General features: G+C 41.6%; 2 protein-coding genes across 2 annotated transcripts in view; one reads left to right on the forward strand and one right to left on the reverse strand.

The window, feature by feature from the left end:
- The window catches only part of LOC103353001 (TOX high mobility group box family member 2-like), a 79,016-nt gene extending 75,833 nt beyond the window's left edge, over nt 1-3,183 (forward strand). Inside the window, exons 8-9 of the mRNA XM_008275734.1 lie at nt 397-536; nt 1,460-3,183. Coding sequence (XP_008273956.1) covers nt 397-536; nt 1,460-1,502 — 183 coding nt within the window. The 3' untranslated portion in view covers nt 1,503-3,183. The remainder of the gene's footprint in view (nt 1-396; nt 537-1,459) is intronic.
- A 1,910-nt stretch (nt 3,184-5,093) lies between these two features.
- On the reverse strand, nt 5,094-15,819 carry LOC103353002 (large neutral amino acids transporter small subunit 1-like). The gene is made up of 11 exons (XM_008275735.1): nt 15,503-15,819; nt 14,483-15,010; nt 14,240-14,365; nt 12,450-12,555; nt 12,241-12,285; nt 11,498-11,621; nt 11,310-11,413; nt 11,046-11,142; nt 10,003-10,152; nt 7,561-7,735; nt 5,094-7,287 (listed from the first exon to the last, which is right to left on the reverse strand). The coding sequence occupies exons 1-11, from the start codon at nt 15,576-15,578 to the stop codon at nt 7,211-7,213; spliced, it is 1,608 nt and encodes a 535-aa protein (XP_008273957.1). The 5' UTR covers nt 15,579-15,819; the 3' UTR covers nt 5,094-7,210.
- Between the last annotated feature and the right edge of the window lie 253 nt (nt 15,820-16,072).

Below are 16,072 nucleotides of genomic sequence, written 5' to 3' on the forward strand. Positions count from 1 at the left end.
TATCTATCTATCTATCTATCTATCTATCTATCATCAGTTGCTGCTGTTTTCTGAAGAGAAAAGCTTAAAGTTCACTCGACTTGTATAACAGGCCTCACTCACTGTTTTTGTGCCAAACCAACTTTTTTCTCAATAATCCAGCAGCACAGGAACACATCAGAGTAAGAAGTGTGACTTTGAGAACCCTTTTAAAACAAGCAATGAGAGCAAATGGGGAGAGAAGAAAAGTGCTGTATTTGTTTTCTACCTCTATGAAGCACTGATAGACACTGCTGCCAACATTTGGTCTTATGCAGTATCATGGCTCAGCAAACTCTAATAGCTGACCGTAGCAGAGCTACTGCAGGAGGATATAACCTCTCCTCTTCCTCCTCTTCCTCCTCCTCCGGTCTGCAGGGATTCTCCCACATTCAGGCTGATTACCAGAACAGCGTCGGGGGCTCACAGTCTCCAGGAGCCCCCAATCCAGTGCACGGCCAGAACCCCGACTGGGATAGTGAGTACTGCAACAGGGACTGTGGACCCAGCCATTGCGGGTGAGCTCATCGCAGCAGTTACTGTATTACGTGAAGTTAGTGGTGAATGTCGTCAGGTAGGCTTTACAAAAATAAAATGTCCCGTCCTTCTATACTGTAAGTACAATCCAGAACATTTGATGGCTCAGAATACTAAGTAGTCGTCTGACAGTTACTCATTTTCCAAATGAGTTACTCTAAACCACTTCACTTTCACACTCAGAGACTCAGACAGTATTAATCATAAACTACAATTTCCCTGCTAAAGCAAAGCATCTCCTTGAAATTGAAATGAGTAATGCAGCAGGAGAACAATGCTATTACCAAGCTTGGAGAAAAGTGTGACATCCAATTAAGTTTCCCTGTGTTTCGCTCAGCACACATTGCTTTATTGAATCAAGCTATTCAAGCAGGCACAAGAGGAATGTTTTGTCTCACACCTGAAACTTGGTGTTGCTGCTTGGAGATTCTGACTTCCAGCCTCTCCGAGCAGCATTTAGAGCTGATTCATGTGGATGTCAAATAGGATCACGCCTGGGTCAAACCATGTTTGGTGCCCTTTGAAGTAGATTCGGTCTTTTGCCTAAACCTTCACCCTCGGCGTCAGATTGTCGGAGTTGGGAGTTTTGGAGGGTACTGAATTATTTCCAGTGTGTCAGTAGAGATAACCGGAGAACAGACTTTGTATTTGACATTTCAAGTACCGAGCGATCTGCAAATTTTAACTTCATGCTTATTGATGTCTGTTGTTTGTCGACAGCTTTTATGTTTGTTTTGGAGCTGCTCTCTAAGCAAGGCCTTCCTTGACAAGAAAGATTTCATAATGTCTCAGAGATTTCCTGTTGAAAGAAAGGATAAACAAAACTGTAGTCAGAACATCACTGCGCTTATATGCAGCCATACATCCAGACATACATTAATACAGTCTTTCTTTTCTTTCTCAGCAGTGGCATGGGAGCTCGGGACAAGCCTCTCTACCTCACTTGAAATTGAAAGACCTCCAAATGTCAGACTCCAGGGAGCTTTCTAACATAACAACAACATCATCGATGTATCTGCTTCTACACCATTTTTGTTTTTCTTTTTTTTTCTTTTTTTTCTGCTGGATTTCGAAAATCCCAAAGACTGCTACAGTAACTTCACCTATTTGCCAAGCACTTAGATCGGCCAGAAGCCTGAGGCACTTCTCTTGCTTTTTTTTTTTTTTTCCTTATCAGTGAACTTTCCATTTTTTTGAGGGGGCAGTGAGCTTTAAGCTCATGCCAACATACTGGAATTGAAGACCAAAAAAATGTCTTCTCAATTTGTTTTGATTTTTTTTTTTTTTTTTAGAGATGATTTTCTCTCCTCTTCACTCCATTACTCTGTGTTTGCCATGGACTGCCCTTATTGGGGAGATGAAATGCTCGACGCATACTCAGTGTAGGAGTCTTGGGTAGAAAATCTAATGCAGGAAACTAGAAAATAGTCACCTCATGAGGGGTGGATGTACTTCGGGATAGACTGAAACACCCCCATTGAGCGAAAAACAACATTTTAATGAAGGTATAGTCACAAAACACATAAGACATTTGTAAATCATCCTTGCCCTTAGTAAAGGACTCCCTCATTTCCTTTATTTATCACAGAGTGATTGTAAATATCACCAAAATGGATCCCTCTTATGTGTGTATTTAGCTGCAGTCCCTTGCTTTTTTTAAACATCCTTTTTTGTTTGGTTATGTGATTTCTGTGCAGGCGGATTCAGTGAGGGAATACACACACTAAAACTTGTGTTGAAACTGTGTTCACTGGTCTTGTATCTCTCCCAAATAAGAGGGGAAATGCAAAGACTGAAAAATGCTCAATTTTTTCCTCCTCAGCTGGCGGAGCTCTGATAGAGAGTGTCACTCTCTCCACATGGCCTCAGGACATTACAGAACTGTAGGGGTCAAAGATTGAAACCTCTCCTTTTAGCTCCTCTCGCTCTCGGTCGCTAAGGACCACCTGTAACCCCGCCCACCATCCCTTAGTCCCAACACCACTTGTACAGGTGAATAAAAAAAGTTGCTAAATGTGAAATGTTACTAAAGAAAAAAACATAACAGTGGGTTTTAAAAGTTTTTGACTAGTTTTATTAGGTGTTTTAGAATTGTGTTGAACTCATCTTTATCTTTTTTTGTGATAAAAAAAAAAAAAATTCTTAAGATATTTTGTTGGGTTTTTTTTTTTCTTTCTTTTTTTTTTTCACTGTCGCAGGATTTACGTTTCAGAGGAACGGTCATGGGGGTAGATATTTTAATTTTGTGTATAAAACCTGCCAAACGTACTTCTTTAATTTGTAAAGCCAGTGATGAGAGAACCCATTTTTTTTTTGTTTTTGTTGAATATCATATGTTTTACAATATGGTCATTCTATTTAATTTGGTTGCAGGTTTTACATTTATTTATGAATGATATGAAGTAACATTTTGGCTCATTTTTCATCATTATTATTATTATTATTATTATTATTATTATTATTATTATAAATATTAATGATCAAACAACATGATTATTAGAATAATAAATATTTTTTCAGAAATTGTCGTTGGTGCATCACTGATGTTCCAACATTAGATTCATTTTTGTGTCACAAAATTCTTCTTTTTGTTTTCTTTTGTCTGTAATAAAATGTTTAAAGTGGAAACGTGGATGTGCATGTCTCTGTTTATTTCCATGTAGTTTACATCACCGAGTCCTAACAGATTCATTAGTATCTTGATGAGCGGCATCTTGATAGCTGCAGTAGCCCATAAACATAACTTTGCATTCCCCCTGCATGTGTCTGAGGTTAATTAGGAGAACTATCTTTGATGTTGCACAAGTTAATGCGACTGCTGTCACCACGGCTCATTAGGTGAGCGACGTAGGCTTCGGAGGGTACCTTCCCTTCATGAACTTTAACCTTTTCGCAGTTTGTTCTGTCTTTTTTTTCTTCTTCTTCTTCTTCTTCTTAATTTATTTTTCTCAAATCCCAACACTCCATCAATACAGTATAACAAGCCACATTTTTCTGCTCCTCGGCCGTGTTCTTTGGTGAAGGTGCGATGATGAAACTCGGGAGTTGGTGCAGCAGTACACGGCCTTTCAGAGAACTACCTGAGAAGGAGAAAGAAAGAAGAGAGAGAGAGAGAGAGAAAAAAAGAACTGCCTTTTAGTTATGAATTTCACAGTTGGATTAAAGGCAGAATAGAAATGGAATCTATCATCCCTCCCCTTCAGCTCTCTCCCCCCCCACCTCCACTCTCTCTTTTCTCCCTCTCTCTCCCCGATGATGATGATGACGCAGTGCCCCCTACAGCTGATTCACAAAAACTCACCACATTGTTATTCAGACCTCTTTCGCAAAGACAGAAACATCACGTAATTACAGTCCGGCGACTTAAGCTGCCGGTGAAGTGTAACACTGATATGTTTTTGGTGACAACAAAGGGAAGGCCTCGGCATCTTACTGCCACAGAGGTGCCCTTGAGCAAGGCCTTTCACCCCCCCAGCTGTGGCTGGTGGGCAGCTGAGCCTCCAGATGTGAATATGTAAATAGAGCATTATGGAGAGAGGCTACTGTTGTCAGCAAAAAATAGCTTGATTGAATAAAGATGCAAGTGACAAATACTTCAATAAGACGGAAAAGATGCAATTGTGAGCAGGACGTTCTTTACATGCTGAAGGGAATGAAGGAAACAGACAGATTTCACCAGCTTTAAATAAACATGCAAATGAAGAGTTTTATACACAGAAACTGTTGTGACTGATTCTGTCTATTTAACAGCATTAAAGCAGCTGAACCTCTAGCTATCTGTGCTCCTCTATCTCCATCTGCTGGTGGTTTCTGGTGCTAGTACAACACAATTAAGCCTCTACTGTACGTACATTTTGTTTTGTTCCTGCAGAATAATAATTGTATTCAAATAAATCACATTGTAAGGCTTCTAAAACTCGCCTGACCCCTAACTTTGCCAAAGGATTCCCCCATATGAGATGATTTCTTATGATACAAATCAAAATAAACCGCTCCAGTCTCTGTTTTATACCCTCTCTTTTTGCAGAAAGCAACAAAATACCCTACATGTCACTTGTGCAATATTGGCTCCTTGCCTGCCCAATCTCCCCTATCGCTAATATTGCATCCAGCAGTTCTGATCCCAGTTCCATCAGCAGCCATCAGACGCTCTCATTTCCTCTTTGGACGGATATGAACTCTCCTGACGGCACAGGCATCAGTGGCATCATTGTCTGACAGCCAACAAACAAGACAAACAAGGAAGGATGAGCGTCTCGGAACGGACCACAACCCAAACACTCGATAGCTGAGGCGATAATGCCCACGTTTGGGAGAAAATTGTTGCTCGCGTGACACATCCTCATTTGGATGGAGGCTAATCTCGTGTTGTGGGATTCCTCATTCTGTTTGGTGACTGTTATCTGCAGAGAGAGGCTGCAGCTGGCCTTTTGTTAACTCATGCTAATATGTTAGGACACTGCATTTGTGGCTCTCGAGCAGCGAGGAATCAAGTTTCCTGAATCCTGCGAGGATACACAAAATGCAAACAGGCAAACTTTGAACAAAATATCTTTTATTGTTACATGTACCTGCCATGGACACCGGGACGCAACAGTTTACAATAGATACTCTCAAATTTAGGATTAAAAATATGGGTTTTCTTTTGTTTCCATAACATTTCATCAGGCCATTAAAGGAATTACTGATTTATACATATTGTAATACACACACGGATATAGCATGTTGTGCGTAAAGTAAATGGGGAGGCTTGCAGGAAAAACAAAGTGTGCTCTCTGCTTTAATTCAGTCAGATTTCTCAAGTAAAGAATGATTTATTTATGTATGTTGTTGTGCTTAAAACTATCTGACTGCTAAAGATGATTAAATCATGGAGTGGAAAAGGTGCATTATGTTCAAAAATATGCAGTAAACATCCACTTCTTCCCTCTTCAAATCTGTGGTAAACATTAGATACCAGTGATGACAGATGTTCAGATCTATCTTTATGCTTTAAATCTCCCTTTTTAAATGAAGGTGATAGCTGAAGAGCTTTTCTCAAAAAAGAACAAGCATATTTCATCTCTTGTCCCAAAAAGGATGTTGCCACATGGAGAATAAACACATTTTTCCATCAGGCTTTCCTTTGTTCTCCTGTGTGCCATTGTGAGAAATTCTGAAAGTTTCAATAAGATTGGAGGAATGTGACTTTTTTTTTTTTTTTACTGTTTTTGTGCCTTCGGCTCATATGTATTACTATTCAGTAACGGCATATGCGTTTCCAGTGGCTTTGACAATGTCCTGCAAAAGCTGGACCGTCAGCACAATCAGTAGAGGCTGACAATACACAGATGAATGGTTTATGTCTCCCCCATTCTGTGCAAAATCCAGAATCCTTTCCCAGCCCACACAACTTCGACTCTCCTTCGCTTTCCGCTGAGAGACGGCTTTCTTCTGGTCTTGAGTGGACTAGGAAAGTGCTTAGAATAACTTTGGGAAAACATCAGTTTAAAAGTCTGGTACATGAAATTAAAAGCGAAGCCTGTGTCTCGAAAGTTGCAACATTCATTTTGGTCTTGTAGTGACAATTAAACGAAAGAAAGAAAAAAAACTGAATATCAGCACTGACGGTGCAGACAACAAGTACATTCAATACAAACACTAACACTGAATTCAGCCACTACACTGATATCTACGCAGGCGTTCAGCTTCCTATAACAAAGCCTCACAAACAGAGGCGCTGGCGTCCGTCATCATTTCATCGAGTGTCATGACGTCAGCAGCTGACAGGGTTTAATATCGGACCGGAATGATACAAGAGACAGACCCGCTTCACAGCAACACATCGTCAGAAAACATTACAAACACTGTTTTATCTCACTTTACTTTGTGCTTTAAGACAGTGCTTCAGATTTATTGTAGAAATGAATACAAAAAATACAAATATGGAAATCAGCAGATATCAGTATGAGTATACTGTTTTCAGTACTAATCAGTGCTAGTGCTACGCTTCCAGATCTGACCTCATTACACGGGATTTTCTTCTTCTTTTTCTACTTCAGATTAGTCAAAGTCCTCAGTTTTGACTGAAAGGTTGTTAGTTTTCAGGATCTATAAAACTATTGTAAAGTATGTTAAGTTTGATTGTTAGTTTCATTAAATGTAAAAAAAAAAAGCCTAAATCTTTTTAATTTCTCTCTAAACTACTCATTTGTACACCGCATGGGGACAGTAAACTTTCATGTTTTAGGCCACTAGCTGTGTGCAGCTTCTGATCTTGTGTTTGCAGTATATCTCAAAGAAAATAAAAAAAATCAAAGCATCCATCAACTAAGACGCAACATGAAAGGAGGTATAATTGTCAAATAAGTCGAGAACAAAAAGCCGTGGAAAATGTGTAAATGTCAAATCCTCACTAGACTTCTTGACATTTTAAACAGTTTGTAGCGTTCATAAAATATGCCTCCAACTCACATAAACTCTCCTTTACAAAGCTTGCCGGGCCACTTTCTGTGAATGATTTCATTTGTATCCCTCCACAGTTACCTGCCTGCTTAGACAAAGGGTTTAAAAAAATAGAATAGCCAATTCACAAGTGAATGAATGTAAACATTACAAGAATGTTCAGACAAAAATATCGACTCAGTCTTTCGTCTTGTGTTTGCTTTGTCCGGCACTACTCAGCCGCCTCGTGCTGCTCCCTCTCCTCGGGAACAGACATGAAGATCTTCTGACAGAACATCGTGAAGATTTCTGAGGAGAAAACACTCATCACATTATCTGTTTTCTTTTTGCCGGGTTACTACGGGTCAAATGTTGTAAGATTTGATCAAACATCACATCGACGCCTCGTCTGAGTCCTTTCACACCGATTGTGCAAACAAACCCAACGTATCACTGTCCACATATTCTCACAGGAATTTCACAACAGACTGTAATGAATGCGCCTCCAGCCTCGCCTGAACAAATAGACAAAGGCGCTATTAAAAAAAACAAAAAAAGAAGAAGAAAAAACGTCTCGCTCACCCAGCATCTTCTTGACCACATGAGGTTTCTTCCACTTGTAGCCCAGGAGGTAGGCCGGGATGCCTGTGAGAATGATGCTGCTGCCGACCAAGCACTCGAACGGAGCCGCCCAGAAGGACACGGCGATCATGAAGACGCAGCCCAACACGAACGTGATGGGGATGAAAAGGTACACCTGCAGAACAGAAAACATAACAATGATTGACCTGTTGAGAGAAGGTTAGAACATCACATTATGGCTTCATGATAACGGCACTATCACTGATGATGTGACAAGAAGGTCAGTTATGGTGCAAATGGTCGTTGAAACTATTAAGTTGTGTGTGTCTATTACCACATGGTAGAAAGCAAGTTTGTTCCTCAACTCAAGTATTTTCTGCTACTTTCTACTTAAACATGACGACACAAAGCATTTTTTTTCCCCCTTTAAACTATAGTAAATGTGACATTAGTTAGTAGTTATTGTGCCTACATATAATGCTGTGGAGCTCAGAATACTGTATTTGTGGTTTAAAAAATAAAATTTGAAAAAAGTGCACCTTTTTTTTTTTGCCTTTTATTTGACAGGACAGTAGAGTGTGAGACAGGAAAGTGGGGAGAAGGACCTACAAAAGGGGTGCCTAATCCTGGTCCTCGAGAGCCCCTATCCAGCATGTTTTAGATGTGTCCCTCTTCCAACACACCTGATTCACATGATCAGGATCGTTATCAGGCTTCTGCCCAGCTTGATGATGAGCCGATCATTTAAACCAGGTGTGTTGGAAGAGGGAAACATCTAAAACATGCTGGATAGGGGCTCTCGAGGACCAGGATTGGGCACCCCTGACCTACAACGAATGGCCATGGGCAGGATTCGAACCCCTGACCGCTGCGTCGGGGACTATAGCCCCTGTACATGGGTCAACCAGTTAAGCTATAGCGGCAACCCAGAAAAAAAAAAGTACACTTTTTGATGCATTTTGTGCTGAGGAGGGTCAAATGTTTCTAACTGATGTTCACGCTTCCTGTTTGCTATGTGTACTGTTATCCACTAGATTTGTGTGTTTTTCTGTAATTCATCTATATATGTAGCCTGTAAGTCTAGATCTCTTTGAGAATACGAAGGCTTTAGGCATTCTTATCCTAAGATTTTACTCATGCTATTTCAATAATTTGTTGGACTGTTCATGGTTCCCATTTTCTGTATGCTATTGAAATAAGTTATTCAGTGGAGTGTTTTCATGCATCCCTACAATATACACGCTATATGATACACAGCATATAATGTGTAATAATATATTAATCAGTGGTGGAGTCAGAGCCACTCTCTAGTTTGCACTGAAACATTGTGCAGGAGTCTGATTGAGACTAATAGCAGAAAAAACAGGTAAAAAAAAAAATAGGTCATGAGGCCTCATTAAACTTTAATACAGCACTTGATTGATCCCTGGTTTGAAATTCAAGTTCCTCTGGAGTTGTTAAAGTACACCTGTCTTCATTAGCGACTGCATTAAAGTGATATTAATGCAGAGATAGCTTAAAGTACAGCATGCATTACTCTCAACTGTGAAGGGCCAACAAAGTTCTGACCAGTGCTGGTTTTTTCTTGGATGCACAAGATTGTAAAAAGCCCAGTTTTAGAACTTTTGGAGCTTTGTAGAAATAAACAATCCTACATAATATTCGTACTTATTACAGTTCATTCTGATACTGTTGTGCTTTTGCCTCAGTAACATTTCTGAAGCCTGACTTTTACTCGCACCAGAGTGTTTCTGTGCTGCAGTATTTTATTTATCAGACAGTTACATCTAAGTGAGTTAATGCTGCGACTGCTCTCTTATCTCGCTTTTATTATATCTTAACCGATATTGTTAGATTTTAGCGTTTTTTGAGAGATTGTTTACATTAGTAACCATGACGAGTACAATGAAACACTTCTGCAAAAAAAACAAACATGAAAAACTGATTCAAGAGGTGTATTGTCCTGACAGAAGCTCAGAAAAACAGACGGCTGTTGTTTCATGAATGGTTTACACATAAAGAAGAGAGCTCTACTTCTTCATTGTTCGTAGTTTATCTTATAAAACAAATGGGCTGAGAGCAATCAGGCTCAAAGGAAAGATGAAAGAACCAAGGTAATATTCCCACGATGAAAGAGAAACAAAGAGCAGTGTATTCGTTCAAACACCACTCCCTCCTTCCTCGGAAACACAGTATGGCTCCACTTCCAACCAGTAACAAGAGCGGTGATACAATGGTGCTTTCATTATAAAATAGCAGATGCTTTATGAAACCTCGAGGCATCTTGGTGTTTTTGGGGCAGACAAATAAAACTGACTGAGGATAAGGGGGAACCAGGGTCACCTTTCAGTGACTCCTGTAAAAAGGGATTTTTCACAGGAAGATCTCTGGAGCAGCAAGAATTTATCACCTGCAATAACCTTTCAAACGGGGCCACTTTACCTTAATGGGCCTTCTGAGGTCAGGTTTGGTAAAGCGCAGCCACAGCATGCCGGCAATGGCCATGCCAACGCAGAGCCAGGTGAAGAAGCTGAAGAGGTTGATGACGGAGAAGATGTCCTGGGAGATGGCGTACATCATGGACAGCAAACACTAATACAAGAGAAAGAGGAGATTGTATCAGTCTTGGGCTTGGAGCCACTGCAATGATAACTAGAGAAAAAATATGGAGGAAAAATATGTTGAATATAATTTATGTTTGGAAAATAAACAAACAAGAATTTGCTGATGCTTTTGTGCTGACAGTTATTTACCTAAAATTCAACTTGTATCCATTTTTTATTAGTTTCTTTTGCTATTATTGTTATTCATTGCATACAATTGAAGCCTGGGGGCTGTGTGAACTTTTCTCAGCTTCTGAAGTGAAGCACGCCAGAAAAAAGCCATAAAGGCACACATGTGAGTGATTTAGTGGAAAATGGCACAACCTGTACTTATCTAAAAAAAACATTTGTAACATTTTGAACATGTGAGATGTGAATAAAAGTTAGACCTCAGTTTTTTTGTTTGTTTTTTACTTTATTCAATTCCTTGGTCTTTTTATTCTCCTTTACCCTCCATTTATTTACTTATTTATGTATTTATTTCACTTATTTACTATTACTAGTATTATTATGCTTTTTCGCCCTGTGTTTATGGTTTTACCCTCTATTTTTTTTTTTCTCCACTTTTTTTATTTGGTGTTGTTGGACTCTTTTTTTTTCTTTTTTCCGAGAACCTTTATTTTGATAATCTCTTTTGAAACCATGTTGGACCTGACCAGCCTCCTGTTGTTCAAAGTTTCTTTTCTTTTCTTTTCTTTTCTTTTTTCCCTCTTTTGTAAACTCTGTTTTCAAAAACTGCTATATCAATAAAGTCATCATTATTATTGTTGTCGTTATATCCACGCACCTTTATTTAACCTTTTTGGGTCTCATCATGGTGCTTTTTTGCCGGTCTGACATTAAAAAAAAAAAACTATAAACTGTAAGTTGCTGGCGTCTTACTGTGAAGATGAGGGATGGCACCGGTGTGAACAGGTCTGTGTGGACTAATCCCAGAGCAGCAGGGAGCTGACCCTCTCGAGCTCCAGCATAGAACAAGCTAGAAAAGAAAAAAAAAAAGCTCTTTACTTGGTTGTTTTGCAATGAATAGCTGACCGAGATAAAATTTCCAACCAATAGGATCTGGGAACAATGCCTTCCTTCCCTCCTTACAAAAAAAGAAAAGAAAATGCAGTCAATATTCGGTTTTATGGTGCCAACACACACCGTGCTGAAGTGAAAAGAGACCCGTTGACGGCTCCAAAGCAGGACAGTCCCACAAAGACAGGAATCAGCCAGGACATCACACCGAGATGGTACTCCCCGAAACTCTGCAAAACAGCAAAAACATATATGAGAGTTCACAAACCAGCGATCTGCAAATGTAACACTACACGTCGCAGTGCGGTGCTCACCACAGCGACAGCCTCGGACTCCACCATGACTTGAGGAGAGATGGTGGTGAAGTAGGCCAGGTTGGTCAGAACGTACACGACCGTCACGATAGGCATGGATATGATAATGGACAAGGGCAGGTTTCTATAGAGGGAAAGGTCAGAGGTCATTTGAGGAAAGAACATTATAACAGCACATTTTAAATAATAAACTGTATTTATGAGATAAGAGATTGAAGTCGTGTTTATGCAGTCTAAGAGAAAACATGATATATTACCTAACCCTATTCAGGACTTGTGGGGTCTTTTGGACCTCAGGCCATTTGGTTTAGGTGACAGGTATTGTTTTTTATGTTTGAAGACTTTTTTAAATGTAAAAGGAGGGACATTTGTCACGTATTTGGAACCAAAAATATGTCAACTTATCAGAAAATGTATTTAACATCGTATAAAAGTCTGTAATGAATACCAACAAATGTTTTGCACATATTCTTTCTTGGGGTCCAATGGACTCCGACAGACCTTCTACATATGGAAGTCCTGAATAGGGTTAAAGGGTCTCGTGCTTCTCTGTAAAATGTTATATTTCAGTCATCACACTGGGGGTGGCCAAACAAACCAGAGCTTTTAACTGTTTGCTTTGTGTTGTTTATCTCCATGCAGTAAACTGATGGCAGACAAGCTCAGTCATGGACAAGAAAAGTCATGCTGTTGGCATAGAGTCTGTACAATCCTCAAAACAACCTTCATCGCACTTAAGTCACCTCTCTGGATTGATCATCTCTTCGGTAACATAATTCAGGTAGTTCCTGGAAGAAGAAGAAAAAAAAAAGAGTTTAGAAGTATTTTAGGGATTTGTTAGATACTTTAATTACTGTGTGTTGTATTGAGAAGGCAAAATGTTTGCAGCTATGAATAAACGGTTTCTATTTCTGGTCTGCAGTTGCGTCAAAATAGATCACAAATGCCTCACCAGCCTCCGAAAGCAAAGAGGCCGCTGTACAGAGCCAAGACGATATTGTCGACTCCCAGTTTGCTGCCTTCAAATGCCGCGTCTGGTTTCAGGTAGGGGATATCACCTGCACGTGCAAAGAGAGAGAAAGAAGTCTACAGGAACTGAAAGAGAAACGTTTCTCACACCAGCCGCTTCACGAAGTTCACGAGGTACGTGTGTGGTTAGACGTTGAATGGATTCTCATTGAGAGCTGCTGCCATTTTTTATTTCTTGCTCTAGGGGGCCGGTGCGTTGCCTCCTGCCCTCTGACATGTTTGGCATTTTCAAGCAGCAACCAGCCAGCTGAGCATCTCGTTTGATGCGCGGAAACATAATCAGGTGCGGCTGTGACATTTAAGCACGAGCAGGGACGTTATCTTTTGATAAGAAAACTTCAAATCCGCTCATTTATCCACGGCAGCGGAACAAATGCGGCGGAGGTTGGCGCAGCTGGAGGGTCTGAGCTTGAAGTCTTTTGGCTGCGACTCCCGGCTCTACCTGTCGCTTTCAGATGGTAATGTCCCTCCTTTTCACTGAGGCCTATCGCGCAAGCATTATTTTCTCACTCCGTCCTTCCCTCTCTGAAAGACCACAGTGTGACAACAGCCGGCAAGCTTCGCCACCTAGTTGCCATGGGAACACCGCGTGGAGCACAATGGTGGTGGGCGTGGCCTCGGGGATAAAAAAAAAAAAATAGGGAGGGAGGGAGGGGGAAGAGCAGCAGATGTAGCGTGGAGCAATCGATGGCCACACTGTCTTCCCGCGCTGTTTCATCATTTTGAATGACCGGATTTGATTCAGTCGCTTTACTATTACAGGTTTGGAAACTTTATCTGCACTGACTGGTTTTTTTAGCAACCACATGGAACATCCAGGATTATTGTAAGAACAGGCAGCATTTCATTGCCTTCTGTGTCCTTTTTTTTCCCCACTACTGTCTCATAATGTTCTTCAAATCTGCCCTATACGTGACTAAATCTGCCTCATGCTCCCGATGCACGCTGCACAGACGAGTCACGTATGAAGCTCAGTACGCCCACATAGATGCACATGGCTGCACACTTGCTCATCCTCAATGGCAGGCTGCAGACAGACCAGGCCTGTGTTCTGGCTCAGCAACTGTGCTAACAAACTGAAAGGAGGGCAGTCTGCTTCGTTAGGCTCATTAGCGTTAGTCAACAATTTTTTTTTGATCATCAGGGACAAAAGAAATAAACAGAATGTACATGTCATACATAGATGATACATGAAGATGGATTCATAATTCATATCATTATGCAGCTTTGTACACTTCATTGCAGTTGGTAGTAATGAAAGCACAGTGCAGTTTTTTGTTAGGTGTGTTTATAGTCTCAGTGTACTGCTCATAAAAGTATGTTTAATACTGCTGAGGATTTAGTTTTAGTTTATTAATGATCAGGATTATGGTTGGGGCTGATTCGGTCAAGATAATTGGACTATAAATGTTCATATTCGTACATCAAACAAGAGTCGGATAAATTTTTTTTTCACCAGCTTCAATCTTAAATTTGTCCAGTTTATACGCTCAGCTTGTCAGCATAACTTGTGACTAAGGTGTAACATTTTAATCCTAGATACCCGGTTTGCCCTACTTTTGGTCACCCTGCTGATATTGAGTTTTAAGTGAATTGATTGGTGTCAGATTTCTTTCAAGTGAATAATTAAAACAGTCCAAAGTCAGACCCATTACAAACACTGAATTGCCAAAATCTAAAGATTTTGTTGCTGTATGCGAATGTGGAACTCACCTGTGAAGATCTGAATGAAGCCAAAGAGGATGATGATGATGAGGGCCAGCAACTTGGAAGCCGTGAACAAGTCCTGGACCTTGGTGGCCGCCCGAACGCTGATACAGTTCACAAACGTCAGAGAGGCTACAGGTAGGGAGGAGGCACAAAGTGTAAAGAGAAACATGAGCCACAATGAGATGAAATACAAAAGTGCATTTGAAATGATTTGGAGATTACAAAATCCCAACGTCATCTACTCACTAAGACACAAGCAGGCGATGAGCTTGGCGGCACTGTCGGGCACGGGGCAGTCGGGGTAGAGAGGCTTCAGCAGGTAGGTCGCGAACACCAGCGACACCACGTACTGCGACGAAGGCCGGATGATGAGCATCTCCACCCACAGCTTCAGAAAGGCCGCCAGCTCGCCGTACACCTCCAGGATGTAAGTGTAGTCCCCCCCGGACTTGGTGATGGTCGTGCCCAGCTCGGCGTAGCAGAGGGCGCCCATGGTGGATATGACCCCACAGGCTGACCAGACGATGAGGGACAGCCCGGCCGAACCCGTCTCCTTGACCACGCCTGTCGGAGTGACGAAGATGCCCGAGCCGATGATGGTGCCTATGATCATTCCCACGCCGTTGAAGAGGGTGATGCTGCGCTTGAGCTCGATCTTCTCCCCTTTGCCGGGCTGGCTGCCGGTGGGAGTCGTGGGAGCAGGGACCATGGGGGCAGACGGAGATGCTGGACGCTCCACGATTTGTCCGTCTTGGTCGGGGTCTGCTTCAGCTGCTGGAGACGACAGAAGGGGACGAGATGAGAGAGTCTCACATTGGAGGAATACAAGATAAAGTTTGAATGCTGTGATGTTTGTAGGATGTGGTTCATTGAACAAAATGTACAATCAGACTGTACACATGAGAAATTAAGAACAAAATTTAATATTTTTTAAATCATTAATTCAGTTTTCATCCTGGATAAGATCTGACAAAAGGTTATGCTGGACAAAAGGTAAATTTACATCTTATCTCACTAAATCTTCCTTCCTGTATTGAATATTTGTGTTTATAAACCCACTTTCCTTTATTTAACACGCGTAAACAGTCTCTCACCTGTCATCTCAGTCACCTGTTACCGTCACACACCCAAAACAGCCTTCATGGCCACATCAACTCTGCATTTCCACTCTTGCATCAGGCAGCGTTGCATCAGAGCGCATGGTAGAATTATGCAGCCCTGCGCCATGTGGTGTTTACAGGAGTGTGAGCATGCACTCTACCTTACCTCCCATCTTCTCCTGGCTCGCCGCCTTGGCAACGCTCTCCCGGCTGCTCCTCGATTTCAGCTCCGGCTCAGCCATCTTCCCTCCAAGCGTGGATCCTCTTGTCTTGTGTTTTTTTTTTCTTTTCTGTCCTCTCCTGCCCCCCCTTCTTTTTCCTTCCTGTCTTTATGTCCCTTTCCTCCTCCTGCCTCTCTCACATATACACAACCCTCTTTCTAACCCTGCCTGTTTCGTCCTCTCTCTCTCTCTCTCTCTCTCTCACACACACGTGTACGTTCACCTCTTCATTTGCACATCCTCCGAGCCTCCGTCACTCAGACTACAATTCATCTGACCCTGATCCTCTCCCGTCTCTCCCTCCTCCCTCCTCCCTCCTTCCCTCCTTCCCTCCAGCATACAGCAGGGAGGAGCTGAACCTTTGTGATGCTGCTGCTGCGTGAGCCTACGCCCACTCCAAATGAATGATGGGATACCTCAGAGGGGGGAAGTAGGTTACTGGACGGCACCATTTGGAAGGGGCCGCCATGTGACGCTGTAATCTTTTTTGTGCGCTGCCTAATCCTGTGGTATAC

This window comes from Stegastes partitus, unplaced genomic scaffold, assembly GCF_000690725.1.
Source record: "Stegastes partitus isolate 25-593 unplaced genomic scaffold, Stegastes_partitus-1.0.2 Scaffold58, whole genome shotgun sequence".
NCBI classification, from domain to species: domain Eukaryota; kingdom Metazoa; phylum Chordata; class Actinopteri; family Pomacentridae; genus Stegastes; species Stegastes partitus.

Coding starts and splice junctions, on each gene's coding strand:
- LOC103353002 (XM_008275735.1), bottom strand. CDS start 15,578: ATGGCTGAGCCGGAGCTGAAATCGAGGAGCAGCCGGGAGAGCGTTGCC. Junction 12,286..12,449: donor CTCTTTGCTTTCGGAGGCTG/GTGAGGCATTTG, acceptor TTCTTCTTCCAG/GAACTACCTGAATTATGTTA. Junction 11,143..11,309: donor TCTCTTTTCACTTCAGCACG/GTGTGTGTTGGC, acceptor TTTCTTTTCTAG/CTTGTTCTATGCTGGAGCTC.